General features: G+C 39.7%; 1 protein-coding gene across 21 annotated transcripts in view; it reads left to right on the top strand.

The window, feature by feature from the left end:
- DENND1A (DENN domain containing 1A) overlaps positions 1–17,512 on the top strand; it is a 522,363-nt gene that overhangs the window by 272,611 nt on the left and 232,240 nt on the right. For all 21 annotated transcript variants that reach the window (XM_021074670.1, XM_021074685.1, XM_021074709.1 and 18 more), the window contains one exon: positions 3,722–3,832. In XM_021074670.1, coding sequence (XP_020930329.1) covers positions 3,722–3,832 — 111 coding nt within the window. The remainder of the gene's footprint in view (positions 1–3,721; positions 3,833–17,512) is intronic.

The following is a 17,512-nucleotide window of genomic DNA, read 5'->3' as shown; positions in this document are numbered from 1 at the left end:
AGGACACAAAAATGGAAGCTCGAAGACTGAGTCAAGCACTGGAAGACAGTGGCATACCTGTGTCTTCCATAAATATACGCTCACAGTATGTTCTGGCTGCAGTCTTGACCTAGGAAACTTGCCACGGAAGCCTTCTCTTCTTATTCCCTGTTGCCTATACTCTGATCATACTCATCTGAGAAGTGTGATTGACCTGACTGTGAAATGAACACCTCCCTCCGTATACACTTCTCCCCCACCCCAATTACCTGATGAACAAACTGCCTGTTTCTTTACATTTTAAATGAATGTAGCCACAGATACCTATAAAAGCTCTCTCTCCCCCAGCTACCTGACTTTGTGAGTCTCCAGTGTCAGTTCTTTTCCTGTAGGCCCTTCATCATTACTGAGTATTTGATTGCTTCATCCAACTCAGACCCAGGTTTTCTGAAGTCAAGTGCTAAGTTCTTCCTAATATACCGCATCATCCCCCTTCCAAGCCAGCATGTTTCTCTTATGCCACACTGCTCACGCCTGAACTAATGAGCAGTCGGTTGCTTTCTCCACTCATTGATCCCCTCTTTCATCAGACCTCTAGATGATGGGCTATGTCATCTTACCCAGAAGAGATCTCAGTCTAGTGGCAAAAACATACTTGTAGCTGAGCGATTATCAGATAGAGACAAGTTGCCATAGAAGCACAAAGGGCGGCTTGACAAATGAGGAGTCAAGGAAGCCTTTCAGGAGGAGGTGTCATTTGAGCTGAGTCTTGAAAAATAAATGTGTGTCCTCGATGACGAGAAGAGCGTTGTAGACAGAGGAAACAGTGGAAGGGCCTGGGACTGTGAAAGGCATGGCAGACCTGAGAAATAGGGATCGTTGTAGCTTAAGCCACTGGTTGCTTAAAGGCAGGGGGCAGGAGGCCCCTCCTTCCAAAGTGTTTTCTTCTGAGATGAGGCTTGGTGGGAACTGCAAGGGCCCCTACAGGTGTTCCCCAGGTCCACTCTGCCCCCCGGGTGCTCCCACGGCTGAGCAAGGTTCCCAGGGCCGTTGCCACTCCCACCCACTCCCACTGCCTAGGCGGGTGGCATCCCAGAAGGAAAGAGGCAGGGAGGAAGCAGATAAGAAAGACAGCTTCTGTTTAGACACAAATATCTTGGTAATCAGCACAGATGGGATGAGAAATACCCAAAAAAGTACATGACAGTTTAGAGAGAATTTGGTTAAATGTTACATATTTTTAACATACCTGTGTAGAGTTTTTGGAACAAGTACCTGAATCCTTCAGAACCTGATTGGGCTGGGGTTAGGCCTCAACCAAGTGGTGTTTTTATTTCAGAATTGTTCCCTTCCCCATCCCCAAAAGTATCCTTGTGATTTTTTTTCTCCCACCAAAATAAGGCGCAGGATTTGTCTCTGACGCTGTGTCTCCCTATTTGGACGGCAAGCTGTGTAACATATTTCTACCCAGCGTGAAGCTTCTTGGCAGACTCTTGAGGCCACGTTTTGGTGGCTTCAGAGTTATCTTTGGATCTGTCAAAAGTGCTAATGGGCTTTCTGGCCTTCTTTAAGCTCCTCATTTCTATTTTCTTTTTACTTCCATCCTCTCCTAACAGAAAAATTCATGCAATTCATCAGCAGTTAAGCATTTTACTGAAATTCTCAGCTGAGGGCCTTGCATTTTTGTTTGCGAGAATAGCTCTGCCGTGTCACTGTCTTCAGAACAGACCCCACCCTGACTCTATCAGCTCAGCACTCCTCAGCGGTCCACTGGGCAGGAAATGCACTTGTTGACTCATTCACACTCACTTTCTTATTGGCTTAGTTTTATTTTTCGAGTTTGTTAAAAGGCACGTTGGTGTGGTGGCTAGAGCGAGAGTCTGGAGTTCAGGAGACCTGGTTTTGAAACTCGGCCCTTTCTACCTGGGTGACCTTTGGAAAGTCTACTTAAGCTTTTGAGCCTCAGTTTTTCCCATCTAAGAAATGGAGATGATAATGCCTTTCTTGGGTTTGCTGTAAAGTACCTATTTTCTGGCCCATAAGGATTACTCAATAAATGGAATAACATTTCATCTTTTCCTTTGCCCATACTTTGGTCCTGGCTTGTTCCTATGCCATGCTTTTGTTTGTTTGTATGTTTGTTTGTTTTTGCTTATACAGCTTTTATCTACTAATTTTAGTAGCATGTAGAAAAACCCAGATTTAGAGACAGACCCACCCGAGACTCAACAATGCCTTATCCACTTACTGTATAACTTTGGTCAAATTACTTCTCTGTGCCTCTGTTTTTTTATCTGTATATAGAGATGATAATGTTTGTTCAAGGAGTGGCTTCAAGATGAGTGAGATAATATATGTAAAGCCTTGTATATTGTCGGTGTTTAAAAGTATTTAAGAGGAAATTGTAAAGGAAAGTGTATGGGCTTTGGAGTTGGATTTGAGTCTAAAATCTGACTCTACCAGTTTCTGAATCTCTCCCAGATGTAGTTTATCTATAATATAATGGAAGGTAAAATACCTCATTGGATTTTTTGTGAAGGTCTCTTAAAATTTCATGTTCAAGAGCACCTGGTCCAGTGCCTGGTACTTGGTAGGTAGTCAGCACATGGAGCTATTAATTCACTCACACTTTATTTATGAAGGTCGATAGTTAACCTGGTGCTCAAATCAAACAATAATAAATCATAAGCTAAGTGCTCATTCTTATTCCCAACCCATAATATTGTTGAAAAGCACTTTATGCTATTTTGCATATGAAATCCACCTGGTTTACTTGAATTTATGGGTTATGGATCTTTCATCATTATAAACCGCGACCCCTGGCAATAGCATTCCTTCCCTCCCCGGCCCCCTTCATTTTCAGAGGATTATATTGTATGGCATTGAACAACTGTAACATTGAAGAAATTAGCATATTCATGGGTATTATTAAAGTCAGGTGGGTATAGAAAGGGTTGCAGAAATAAAATACACTTTTTCTGAAATCTGAAGAGTACCAATTTATAGTACTAATTAAAGGAATGAAGCCCAGACTATAGACAAAAGCCAGTTTAAAACACTGCTTTGTCACAACTTGCTGCTACTTGTCTTCAGTGGTCTTTTTTCCCCCCTTTTGAGTGAAATACCTGGAAATTGTAGATCTTGGAAATTGTTTTACTTCCAGCTGAGCCGTTTTTGAGACTGTAAACTGTGGAAGGAGGGACAGCCCTGGCCTTTGCCGGTGGGGCCAGTTGGGCAGAAACAGGCCCTGTGCCAGAAGCATTTTGGTCCCTGGGTACTTTATTTTGCTTAGACGTGTGGCATGGTACGTTGGGCAATTTCGAGGACCTGGGGTCAGAAGAGCTGAGCTGCAGTCCCATCTTCATTGTTCATTAGACTTTTTGATCTTGGCAGCACTCTCTTGCCTCAGTTTCCTCATTTGTGAGATTGCAGGCTTCCTGTCCTGCTCCCCTTTACTGATACAAAGAGCAGATGGAACTGCATGTGACCTCAAGTTGTAAACTGTAATCACCACCCAAAGGTGTGATTGCTCAGACTCCTTCATCTCTGGGGTTCTTCCAACTTCATATGTCATGACTTACTCATCAGTGAGATTTGATCTCCAAAGGAGAAAGAATAGGACAGGGGAAGAGGAGGGTATGCTTTCTGATTATTTTCTGTTTCTCGTGCTTCTGTTAGAGAGACTGTGTGTAATAAGAACAAATGAACTAAGCCACAAACCTCCCCTTCTTCTTTCTCCTAGAGAAATCTGACAGAATATTTTGTGGCTGTGGATGTAAACAACATGCTACATCTGTACGCCAGTATGCTCTACGAACGCCGGATACTCATCATTTGCAGCAAACTCAGCACTGTGAGTAGACAGTCTTGAGACGGGCTTTTTAATTTTATTTTAATTGAAAGATGTATTGGGAAGATTAAAGAAAATTTTAGAAAAAGAAATCAGCCACAATCCCTTCAGATAATAACATGTCATTTTCATTAATTATTCATATTCCTTTACAGTGTCAATGCACATTTCATTTATTCTTGTAGTTTCACAATCATTATAAACAGTTTCCCATTTGATCGTGTGTTATGAACACTTTGCATATTTCCACATAAGCTTCCATTATTGTCATTTTTTTTTAACGTCTCTGTCATGTTCCATTATACCAATGTGTCATCATTTACTAAATCTTTCTTGTCTTGGTGGCCATTTAGGTTGTTCATAGTTTACTCTTTTAAATAGGTAACATTGCAATGAATATCTTTTGGCTGCATTTGACTAATACAGTTCATATTCTAAGGCTTGGGACCACCAGGTCAGAGGACTGAATAAGCATTATGGTTTATGCACTGCACGTTGCTTCCCAAACAGGCTGTACTTACTAGCAGTGAACGCCACCAGCTGTGTATGGGTGTACTGTTTTCACTGCAGCCTTGCCAGAATTGTGTGTGTGCTTGTGGACATGAGTTTCAGTTTTCCTAATAAAATAGGCATAAAATGGTATTGCAGGTTTGCTTTATTTTTAACTTCTTTGGTCAGAGGTGACTGAATATTTTCCATGAGGTTTTTTTTTTTCCTATTTGTATTTTGTTAATATCTTTTCCCATTTATCTTACAGGGTTTTTGATTTAAAAAAAAAATTGGAATGAGCTCTTTTTATATTGTAATATCTTTTACTACATGATAATATAAATTTTTTCCTATTCTTTCTGTTATTTAACTTGCTAAGTATAGGATTTTATATTTTTCCCAATATCTATTATGAAAATTCTTCTGTTTTTCTTTGCTTTTTAAGGCCGCACCTGTAGCATGTGGAAGTTCCCAGGCTAGGGGTCGAATCAGAGCTGCAGCTGCCTCCCTGCACCACAGCCACAGCAGTTCAGGATCTTAGCCGTGTCTGCAACCTACACCGTAGCTCACGGCAATGCTGGATCCCCGACCCACTGAGCAAGCCCAGGGATCGAATCCGAATCCTCATGGATACTAGTCAGATTTGTTTCTGCTATACCACAACAGGAACTCCAGTTATGAAAATTCTTGAATATCAAAAATTGAACTCATATTACAGTGAGCACCCATGTAATTCTGTCTAGATTCTGCCAGTAACATATTACTATGCTTGCTTTAGCACATATTTATCCATATATCCATCCCTCATGCCATCCATCAATCTATCTTTTTTTTTTTTTGGTCTTTTTTGACTTTTATTAGGGCTGCACCCTCAGCACATGGAGGTTCCCAGGCTAGGGGTCCAATTGGAGCTATAGCTGCCAGCCTACACTAGAGCCACAGCAACGCAGGATCCGAGCTGCATTTGTGACCTACACCACAGCTCACAGCAATGCCGGATCCTTAACCCACCAAGCAAGGCCAGGGATTGAACCCGCGTCATTGTGGATACTAGTTGGGTTCATTAACCACTGAGCCACAATGGGAACTCCAGTCCATCTCATTTTTTTGATGCATTTCAAAGTAAATCACAGACATCCCTGGTTCTCCCCAAATAAATGAGTATGTATGTTATTAACTAAGTTCAATATCTGTTTATGGTATATTTGTTCTTTTGAAGTAAAAGTTACCTTAAAAAATTGTCTGGGAGCAATTAACTATTAGGTTAGAAAGACCTTCTTGTATTAGAAATTTCCCTAATGAAGGGCCTGTGGGTAAAATCAGTTACGTGTTTATTTGTGAATTTGAGGCACCTAATAATGAAGACTTGATGAGACCTTTAGAGTTTTCTTAACGGTTTTATCATAACGTTATTATTTTATTATTTTTATATTGTTTGCTTGTCAAGAATATGCAATTTTTTGATTGCCTTCTAGATGCTAGACTCATAGCACATAGTAGATGATAAAAGAACAGTCCCTGACTTCTAGAGAAAAACACTCCATAGTAGACCTCTTGCTTTGTTTTGCATTTTATTTTAAACTGTAAGTGCGGTTTCTGATCTTAGGGCCTGAACACCCAGACAGAGGTTCACAATGAGAATGTTGCCAACCAGATTTGTCATTGCCTTTTTACGAGGTTGAAAAAATGAAAAGGTCATTTGAAAGAGTCAAGTCTGTAACCAGTTGCTTTCAAATATTAAACCTAAGTAAAACAAGTACAGGCCGAAATAACAGTGGAATTGAAATCCCCATAACATAATCATATTTTTGAGCCCTTTATATGTGTCAGGCACTGTGCTAAGCCCTTTGCATCTATTAACTCATTTAATTGTCACTACAACAGTCTGTAGTAGGTTCTGTTATTACTTTCATCTTATAGACAAGGAAGAATTTTCTGTGTGATTTTGTTTAGGTAAATGTAATGGATTAAACACACAGGGTTATTTCTGCTCCTTCCCAAAACCGAAATGAAATAAAGGAATATATCAACAAATCACTGCAGTGGCTTGCATCACTGCTGTGATGCAGGTTTGATCTCCGGCCCAGGAACTTCCACATGTCATATCACAACCAAAAAAAAAAAGAAATTTAATAAAATTTTATTATCAATGTTATGTCAACATTTGAAACTGAGGTATATGAATAGAAAAATATAATTTACCAAAATTGGATTAAGGAGAAATACAAAAATTGACTAGTTTGTTTAATTTATAGAAATTGAAGCAATATATAAAAATTTTTTCTGAAACTCTCGCCCAGATGTTTTTACAGGTGTGTTTTATCAAACATCTCAAGGAACAGGTAATTTCAGTCTTAGACAAAATCCATAAGAGTATAAAAAAGAAGGAACCCACTCTAGCTTTTCTTGTGACACTTGTGTAAATTTTTTTTTGGTCATGCCCGTGGCATGCAGAAGTTCCTAGGCTGGGATTGAACCTGATCCACAGCAACAACATGAGCCACTACAGTGAAAACACCAGGTCCTTAACCACTAGGCCACCAGAAAACTCTAATACTTGTATAATTTTGACATTCAATTACAGGAAGAGACACTACAAGGAAGAAAAGTTATTAGCTAATATCACTCATCAACATAGCTGTGAAAATCTTAAAATAGAAGCAAATATTATAAAAAATGTAATTCTTAATAACTAAGTTGACTTTATTCCAGAAATGTAGGCTAATAATATTAGAAAATAGTTTCATATAACTCACCACATTAAAGGGGAAATTCTTGGGAGTTCCCTGGTAGCCTGGTGGTTAAAGACTTGTTTTGTCACTGCTGCGGCTTGGCTTTGATCCCTGGCCTGGGATCTCTGGCATGCCACAGGTGTGGCCAAATAAATAAATAAATAGGAAAATTCAGGAGTTCCTGCCATGGCACAATGGGTTAAGAATCCAACTGCAGTGGCCTGGGTAGCTGCAGAGGTGTGGGTTCAATCCTTGGCTCAGTGCAGTGGATTAAAGGATCTGGTATTGCTGCCGCTGCAGCATAGGTTTCAGCTGTGCTTCACATTCAGTCCCTGACCGGAGAACTTGCATTTGCCACAGGTGTGGCCATGAAATTTCTTTAAAAAATAGGGATAGAATTCATACATTCACCAATAGAGATAAAGCATGACCATATTCATGAGTAGGAAGTCATTATATTGAAGTTGTCATTTCATTCCAAAATGATGTACAGTATATATTACATACAATTCCATTCGAAATCCCAATAGGGATTTTATATAATACTTGGCAAACTGATTCTAAAGTTAACAAAAGCCAAAGGGAGAGCCAAGAGAAACTTGAAGAATAGGTTGTGGAAGCTTTCTTTACCAGCTATCAGGATTTTTTATAGAGCTATAGTAATTAAGATGCTAGTAGTGGCAGAGGAATACACAAATAGACTGATGTAATGGAATGGAATAGAGATTGCAGGAACAGACCCCATGTGTGTGATTTCTTCATATGCAGCAGAGGTGGCATTGTAAAATCTGGGGGAATGGATGCACTTTTCAGTTATTGATTATCCGCTTGGGGAAAAAAGAGATACACAACATGAAAAAATGAATTCCAAATGGATCAAGGACTTAAACATCAAAAGCAAAATTTAAAACTTTTACAAGACAAAATAGAAATATTTTGTGATTTTGGAATAGAGAAGGATTCAGTTAAATAATTCAAAATATAATTGTATAAAGGAAAAGATTAAAATTGTGAATTTTGTTCATTAAAAGATACTTTTGAGAGAAAGGAAAGACAAGTCACAATTTGAGGGCCAGATATTTGCTATACATAAAACTGATTAAAGATTAATATATATATATGATTAATGTATTTATATATATATATAAAGAACTACTACAGTAAAAAAACAGAAGACAAATCTATCAATAGAAACATTGGCAAAAAGCACAAATAGGCATTTCACAGAAGAAACACAAATGGCTAATAAATATATGAAAAGATGCTCAACCACATTGGTAATCACAGAAAAGCAAATTAAAACTACAGTGATTAAAACACTAGGTTTGCAGAAATTAAATGTCTGATGAAGCCAAGTGTTACATTGATGATATATTGCAGAATTTCATGTTCTACTCTTTGAGGGGTATGTGATACTAAAGTATCTGCATATGCCCAACAATCAGCATTTCCCTTCCTGGGTCAAAGTGTGTGTGTGGTGTGTGTGTGTGTGTGTGTGTGTATACATAGACATAACCTGCACACTCTTTTTGGTCATATAGAGTGGGATACATGTAGAAGCATGCTCATAGCAGCAGTATTTTTTATTTGTTTTTTGCTCTTTTTCCTTTTTTTTTTTTTTAGGGCTGCACCTGAGGCATGTGGAAATTCCAGGCTAGGGGTTGAATCAGAGCTGTAGCTGCTGGCCTATGCCACAGTCACAGCAACACAGGATCTAAGCCTCATCTGAGACCTATGGCACAGCTCAGGGCAACGCCAGATTTTTAACCTACTGACGGAGGCTGAGGATCGAACCCGAACCTTCTTGGATACTAGTCAGATTCTTTACCACTGAGCCACGGTGGGAACTCCTCATAGCAGCCTTTTGTTTTTGTTTTGTAAACCTGGAAAGAACCCACATGACCGTCAATAGAGAACTCATCAATTTTTGCCTAGTCATACAGTGGAATAATGTGTAAGTGAAAGTGAGCTACACATCAACATGATTGAGTCTCTTATACAGAATTCTGAGTAAAAGAAACAAGCTACAGAAGAATATACAGTATGATTTCATTCATATAAAGGTCAAGTAAGAATAAAATGGTATATTATTTAGGATGCATGCAAACTACAAGGAGTGGGGAAATGATTAGGTAGTGGTTTCCTCAGGGGGAGTGAAGAGTATAATTGGGAAGAGGCATACATAGCTCATGAAAAGTAGGTTTTCTGTCTTAAACTAGGTTAGGGATCAGCAAACTTTACTAAACAGTGGCCAATAGCAAATATGGTCATTATTGCAACTGCTGGACTCTAACCTTATAGTTTACAGTCAGTAAACCAGTGGCTGGCTATGTTCCAAGAAGCTCTCCTTATAAAATAGGAGGCACATGACCCTTAGCTTTTGGGCTATAGTTGGTCTATCTTTGAGCTAGGTGCTGAGTGTTGGAGTCTTAAGCTTTTCCCCTTTTAAAGTTGCTTATATGGTATACATACTTTTATGTGTATATGTCTTTTAGAATTTTTGAAAAATTAAAAAAGCAGATACCAAGCCCGTTTATCATGAAATTTTACATTACAGGGATAGAGACAAAGTAGTTCTTGTACACAGGTCAAGAATCAAAATTGCACAGGATTTTGCACTGGCAATTCTAGTGAAACAGTGTCTTAAACTTCTAAGGGAAAGTGACTTCTAAGCTGAAATTCTACCCTTATCTAGTGGAAGCTCTCAGGAGAGAACCCTGCCATTCCTGTCAACCTCCAGTCTCTACTCTTCCTCTCCCCTTGTCTATTGTGCATGAACTGTCCGTCCTCTCCAGGCCAAGGTACTGGACCTAACAGTGAATCAAATAGACAGAAATCCCTGTCTTTATGATGCTTACATTCCAATAGGCTGGATCTTCAATAAACAAGGTAAGTTAAATATACAGTACAGTCGCTAATATAAGTACAAGGAGCACAGGAAAGCAGAGGAGGAGAGTCAGTGAGGATTGGTGAAGTGGCAGGGATTGTAGTTTGGATAGATGACCAAGGAGTGCCTCAGTGAGAAAGTCACACTTCAGAGTCCTTCTTGTTGTCTTACAGAAATTGCTCTAGGATTCAGCTCCTCTCTCCGGTGTCATTGTTTTTTCTTCTCTACCGGTACATTCTTATGAGCTTATTGGCAGCCTATAGAGTGTCTCCCAAACTTCACAACAAAACATCCTTAACCATATCCTTCTTTATCCCATTTCTTCTCTTTTAGAATAAAATTCTTCAAGAGAGTTATTTCAGTTTATGATCTAATTCCTCTCCTCTGCCTTGTTTTAGGATTTAACCCCCACCTCCACCAAAACAGCTTTTGTTCAGTCACCAAAGTCAAATAAAATGAATTAATACGTGCAAAACTCTTAGAGCCTGGCATATAGTGTGTGTGTGTATATATATATATTTTTTTTTTAAATAAATTATTAACATCTCTAATTGGAAGTCAGATATGTGTGTGTGTGTGTGTGTGTGTGTAGAGAGAGAGAGATTTTTTTTGGCTGTGTCTGGAGCATGCAGATGTTCCTAGGCCAGGGGTCGAACCAAAGCCACAGTAGTGACAACGCCGAATTCTTAACCACTAGGCCACCAAGAAACTCTGGGTATTCAAATTTTAATGCTTAAAAATTTAAATCAAGAAATAATTATTTAGAAATAGATAAACATGGTGAATGTCATTACTTTGAATTAAGGAGTATCATGAAATGGACTGCTGTTAGTCAGTAGTATAAGCCTTTAGCACTTTCTGTTTTTAAGACAATAAACACCATTCTTTGATCTAAAAAATGGGTTTTTTTGTTTGTTTTTTTGGGTTTTTTTTGCCTTTTCTAGGGCCACTCCCGCGGCACATGGAGGTTCCCAGGCTAGGGGTCTAATTGGAGCTGTAGCCACTGGCCTACGCCAGAGCCACAGCAACGCGGGATCCGAGCCGCATCTGCAACCTACACCGCAGCTCACGGCAACGCCAGATCCTTAACCCACTGAGCAAGGCCAGGGATCGAACCTGCAACCTCATGGTTCCTAGTCAGATTCGTTAACCACTGAGCCACGATGGGAACTCCCCTAAAAAATGTTTTTAAATAGTTGGTTCTTAACTGAGTTCTGAGTTTTACTTATTGATGGTAGAAATCTCTTGAAGGAGAAGGGAGTCTCCTTATGTCTCACATGGGATCAGCAGCATGCTGATCAGATATGTGCAGTTTCTCTGGGGATAAAGTAGCTGAGTAACATCAGTTTTATCCAAGCCTTTGGACCTCTTCAATTTCAGAATTAAAGTTTTCTAATTGTTGCCTTTTATTTCCTTGGTAGTGGCTTTTTATTATCTTTTAGATGAAGGAAAATGCAAAGGCTATTTTAGCCTAAGGTTCCTGATGACCCTCTCTTGACAGATCCAGATGTGGCCTGTCATACCTTGACAAACCACATTTTTCTCAATTTTGTTTGATAAGATGTGGGCTTAATGCTCCTCAGAGCCATCAAGCATCTGAAAGATAAAAGCTGTTGAACACTCCAGAGTGCTGTCTTCTATAAAAATGACTGTGCGTCAATAGAGACAAACCCAGCAATGTCTAGTTCAGAATCAGGTAATATTCATTTCAGGCTTTCTCGGTCAATAATGTTGTGATACTCTGCATAAGAAAAATGTTAAGTTTTTGTTCTTTTTGCACCATTAATGTATATTGATTGTTTTCCTTTATAAATGATAAATAGGGAAGGCTTAACTAAATCTTGTTCTCTAATGTAAACACTTCAGTGTGATTTCCTTTAGCACAAAAGCCCCATTTTTCTTCCAGACTTTTATATCTGCGTTTAATTCATATGACTTTGGTAACTGTTGTGGATAGTAGGTAGGTCTAAAGTTAAGATCTTTATAAAGATAATATCTAATTGCAACAGAAGTCCTAGAGGATCCATATTATCCCCATTTTACAGGATGGTTCATCTACTCAGAGAGATGGGGTGATTTGCCCAGGGTTATGTCCTAGTCATTGGAGAGACAGATATGCAGGTGGATCATTAAGACACAGAGTCAGAGGAATGGAGGCTTTGGCTTCAGGAAAGGGAGAAGCAACCAGGAATTACACATACAGATGAATCTTAGCCCCTTCAGAGTGCTCGCCTTGGGGACCAGCTTATGTTTATGGGTGCCACCTCTCAAACTATCATCAGAACCCTTGTGTGGGAATTGTCAGAGAAGCACATTGTCGAGAATATCTGTCCCACTAGAGGTACTCTGAAAATTCTCGTAAAGAGCCAAAAAGATTCTCTGAGTCAAATCTGGTGGATAAGGTGGCTGGTGGAGCTGGTAATGGTGGTTTGGGTAAAAAGTTAGTCCTGATTATAAAGTATTTAGGGAAGCTTCTTAGGTAGCTTGTCAGTAGCTCTGAGACTACCAAAAATGTGTTGACAGCATCCGTGGACTAAGTGTGTAGGGCCCCCTTACTTAGCTCTGCTCTACATTTTATATGGCAGGTCCCCAATTCTCCCCCATATCCTTTAAAAATTCTTTTAAGTTAACCTTTTTGAGCCACGTACTATGTGCCAGACACTGCTTTTTTTGCTTTGTTTTGTTTTCTCCATTTGTTCTTGCAGCAACCCTAGGAACTAGGTGCTTTTCATCCTTTTGCAGATGAGAATGTTGGCTCTTGGAAAGTTGAAGTGCCTTATCTAAGATGACTGGCAGAGAGGGGATTAACCCCCTTCTCTTGGCTCCAAGCCAACCCCGTTTTTACTACCTTATACTGCCTCCTTGCTAACTCACCATTTGTTATGAGTTCCCTTTGCCACTTGTACCCAGAGAAATATCATTGGTATGATTCTGTTGACCATGGATCTGAAATAGCAGGAAGAACTTCAGCCTGGACATTGCTTTTGAATGTACACCCAAGCTTTTTACTTCAGATTCAGTGGACACTTTTTATGTGCTTGGCATCAGGCAAGCAGAAGGCTTAATACGTGATTTTTGAACTGGCACATTCATCCTATTGGCCAAAGCCCCATTTCCATGAACACTGTTTGTTTCAACCCACTCGGTCTGCATTTTGTTAGACTCCCCCAGCCCTACCTGAGCCAGTCCTCCACTGTGAGCCCAGCCTTGGTGGGTCCCTGGGTTGCAACGCCCCCAACTCACTGTGCTTCCAGGTTTTGTGTACTGCGGTTCCTTTGAGCCCATGTGTACCTTGGCCCTACTCACTTCCTCTATGATTTAGGGGTGCTACAAGAAGTTTTGACAACTAAGACTATCCACTTAAATGATGACAAAAGCATATTTACTTTACAAAGGAATGTATTTTTGTTTTATTCAGTGGATGCTTTTTAAAATAAGTTCTTAGGAAGGGCACAGTTTAGTGGCAAGATTCTTAACCTAATTAATTGAGCCTCCACACCTAATTATTTGTGTGGCATCCATAACTATGAAAATAATTACTACTTTTCCGATAGTACTTCATTATGTATTAGTCCCAGAGAATGTGGGCCTTGGGCAGGGCTTAGACCTTGGTGGCCTGGAGAGTAGTGGGTGATATTCCTGTCTCTGCCTAGCACCCTCAGGTCTGGCCCTTCATAGACACTTCAGAGTTGGTGTGAAGAAATCGGTGACTTCCCAATCCTGCTCTGATCCTGTCCACTCCCACTAATGGCATCCATTGTCAGCACCACGAGTCTTGTGACTTATGGAAGGGCCAGTTTGTGGACAGGGAGTTTTTCAGATTTAGTTTCATCTTCACTTCTTTCCTGATTAAACTCTACCTGGTCATGACTCTGTCGGCCTGTGTAGTGGGCTGGTACTTAAATGATGTGTGTGAAGCTTTCCTAGCTCTTGTGGAGCAGAAACAACTAATCCTGTTTGCTTATCGGTAGTCCTTGAAGCTGAGATGAGAATGGCAGTTTAAGAAGGTTGATATACTGGACCAGAGCCAGGGCCTCTTTGCCTGCACACTCCACTCTGCATGTTTCAGCCGTAGGAACAAACTGCATTATTTTGCTTCAAACTGTGCTCAAGGGAAGCCAAGACCTTGTAACTGGAACCTCACCAAACAGAGAATTCTAAGACTAAATTTAGTGTTTCATTTAAAAAATAAAATAAATCGAACATTTTGTTTGTTCATCTTTTATATGTTAAAAAAGAAAGAGATTAACCTAGTTCACACTAACAACCTCAGAAGAGTATTCAAAGAAGTGAGGAGAAAACTAATCCCTTTTGGTGAAGAGGGAAATCCTTAACAAAATGTAATGAAGTGGTATGAAATACAGACTCTGCAGCCAAACTTTCAAATGGCATAGCTTCTCTAATCTCCATCACATAAAATTTTATTGTGGCTCAGAGAATATTAAAAACTGTTAGAAATAAGTGAAAGGAACTTCCATTGGCAGGAAATAGGAGAAAACATTGATATGTTTTATTTATGTGGCTTTTCTCTGGTTTTCATTTGTAAATACAGTTAACTACTTTTTGAACTATGTTTTTCATTTAATTATGTGTGAGTTAGTTTTCTCTTGTTCATGTTGAACTATAACTAGAATGAAGAACCTTGATGTTCTAGAGACCATATGAACTATGTAATATGTAAAGTAACAACAGTTTAATTTGTGATACTTTAAAAATTGCTGTGACTTAACCAGCCATGGTTTTCCTACTAGTTCTTACCTTCCTCTCCTGCCTCTTGCTTCGGCGCATTGAGTACCTATTTGAGACTAGACACAGGATTCAGATTATTAGTGATTCCCAAATGCTGATCCATGGATTAGTTGTGTTAGAAATCACTCAGGAGTTCCCGTCGTGGCGCAGTGGTTAACGAATCCGACTAGGAACCATGAGGTTGCGGGTTCGGTCCCTGCCCTTGCTCAGTGGGTTAACGGTCCGGCGTTGCCGTGAGCTGTGGTGTAGGTTGCAGACGCGGCTCGGATCCTGCGTTGCTGTTCCTCTGGCGTAGGCCGGTGGCTACAGCTCCGATTCAACCCCTAGCCTGGGAACCTCCATATGCCGCGGGAGCGGCCGAAGAAATAGCAACAACAACAACAACAAAAGACAAAAAAAGACAAAAAAAAAAAAAAAAAAAGAAAGAAATCACTCAGAAAACTTGTTAAAAATTTTAAGTTCTTGGGCACTGGCTCCAGACACTCTATTTGGAAAGAAAGCCTGGAACCATGGAATGGGTATTTTTTTTTTTTTTAAGGTTCCCCAAATTATGGATACACAGCCAGATTCAAAACCAGTGGATAGACAGTTCTCTGAGACCGTATTTATTCTTTGGTTATTTTGCATCAATAAAGTCCTTTTCATTTTGAAATTCTGTAATAGAGGCTGATTGTTTGTTTAGAAGACATTTATGAGTACAGATGAGCACTAAAAAATTCTTTATTTCCACACTTCTCTTTGAGAGACCTTTGATTTTGACATTGGCTAGTCTAGACCAGAACAGAGAGTAGGTATAATCTATTTACATTCTCAGTAATATTAGATATTGATGTAGTCGGCCAGTGTAACTTTGTGGGTTTTTTGTTTTTTCTTTTAAAGCACAACTATTTATTCAATAGTTTTTAAATAACCACTAGTATAGTTTTGGCTACATATGTATAAATAGAACTAGAGAGGTGATTTTTTTTAACCATTGCAATGAAAACATGGCAGAGAGTCTTGTTATTTTAGTGGTGTCAATTTGTGAAATAAATTGTATGTTCTTTAGATTGTAGTACTGATAGCTTTTTTAATATGACTCTTACGAATCAAATCTCTACTAAAAAAACTAATGGGGAATATTCAAGTCAGTGACATCTGAATATACTTGCAAAAGCCCTAAATGTCACCCACACTGGCAGACATCTATGTGGATTTCATTAAAGAAATTAGAACACCTGCTTTGTGCTGAGTCAGCGAGGACAAGAACTCAAAATTTCCTTTGGTTTCTTCATGCCGAAAGTGCGGTCACTGGGAACAAGGGTAGTGTAATGTCAGATTAGACCATGTAGTTAGGGGTTGGAGCAGACCTTGTGGAAATTCACCTTTTTTTTCCTCTTCTCTTGTCTTAGTAGATATGCATTCTCCCAGCTAGATGATTCAGACAGCCCTGCTGCTACCATCTTTTCCCATGAAAAAGAACAGAAGGACTGAAGGAGAGAGCATCAGACTTCAAGTCAGGATGGTTTTGTTCAATTCCTACCTGTGTACCTAATCCTCCCTAGCCACGTGGCTTCAGTCCTCCCCAGTTTAGTCTTTTTGAATCTCCCTGTCCCCTTGTGTAAAAATAAGTGGAATTAACACCTGCCTCAGGGTTGTTGAAAGGATATGAAAGCGTGTAGCCCAGTGCCGGGCACGTATTGCTCATCAGTGAATGTTGACTCTGAGTCTCACCTCTTTGGGCAATAAATCCTGATTTGACTTTGAGAAGCAGAGAGGGCGGTAGACATCCTGAAAGCACTCTGAAGATTTAATTAGTACAGCTGGTGATAGTGGAGGGTGAATGAATCTAAGCAACAGAGAACAGCCATGGCAACTCATGTGAGATTTTCCATATCCACCCACATCTCACTAGTCACATAGTCATTGACGAAATTGTCATTTCTTGTTCAAGTCTCCATAGTCTTCACCGTGTAGAGCTAGAGTGGCCTAAGGAGCTGCTGTGTTCACTTGACCCAGCATTACCACTTGACCAGCCTTCTAGGGCAGAAGACTAACGACTTCCTGTCTTCATCCTTCTAGGCTCTGCTCTCAGGCCTCTCTCTCTGGGAAGCAGCCCCGCTTCTTGCCCCAGGCAGAATTAATGATTTCTTCTTTCTATGCTAGCACACTTGAACCTCTATTATAGCACCTCTTTCATAATGCTTTTTGTGTTGAAGTTGATTGTTTGCATTTTGATCTTTTTCTCTCTATTTTAAATTGCTTGAGGGCATGACGTGTACACATAGTGGATACTCAGTAATTGTCAGATTGATAACAGATCACAGCACAGAGGCAGTTTCCTATGAGCTGAGAGCATGAACTCCAGAGCTAGACTCCGTAAGTTTATGTCCTAGCTCTGCCACTACTGTGACCTCGCACAAGGTCCTTAACGTCTAGGAACCTGCACATGGAAACAATAATGCTACCTACCTTATAGAGCTGCTGTGAAGGTTAAATGTGTAACATGCTGTATATGAAGCGCCCAGACCCATGCTTGGCAAAAGTAAATGCTGAGAAAGTGGTCATGGTGGTGTCTATTGATTGTAGCTTCAGTCTTTCTGAATTTACTGTCACTTTCTAAGGTTGGATTTGCCTGACAAAACTGTGCAGGGGAAACTTTTTTCCCCCCTATGCCTTCAGATCTGGTAACTCTTACCACCTGAAGGTTTCTTAGTTTCTTTTTCATGTCTGGATGCCTCACAATTAGGTACTCATGAGTCTATGTTCAGTTATGCTTTCTTTTCTTTTTAAAAATGTGATTCTTTAAAAGCAATATATAAATTTGCTGAACATATATTATGATCT

This window comes from Sus scrofa, chromosome 1 (assembly GCF_000003025.6).
Source record: "Sus scrofa isolate TJ Tabasco breed Duroc chromosome 1, Sscrofa11.1, whole genome shotgun sequence".
Taxonomy (NCBI): domain Eukaryota; kingdom Metazoa; phylum Chordata; class Mammalia; order Artiodactyla; family Suidae; genus Sus; species Sus scrofa.
Note: the sequence above shows the minus strand (reverse complement) of the source record. Positions and strands in the feature narration are given on the sequence as shown.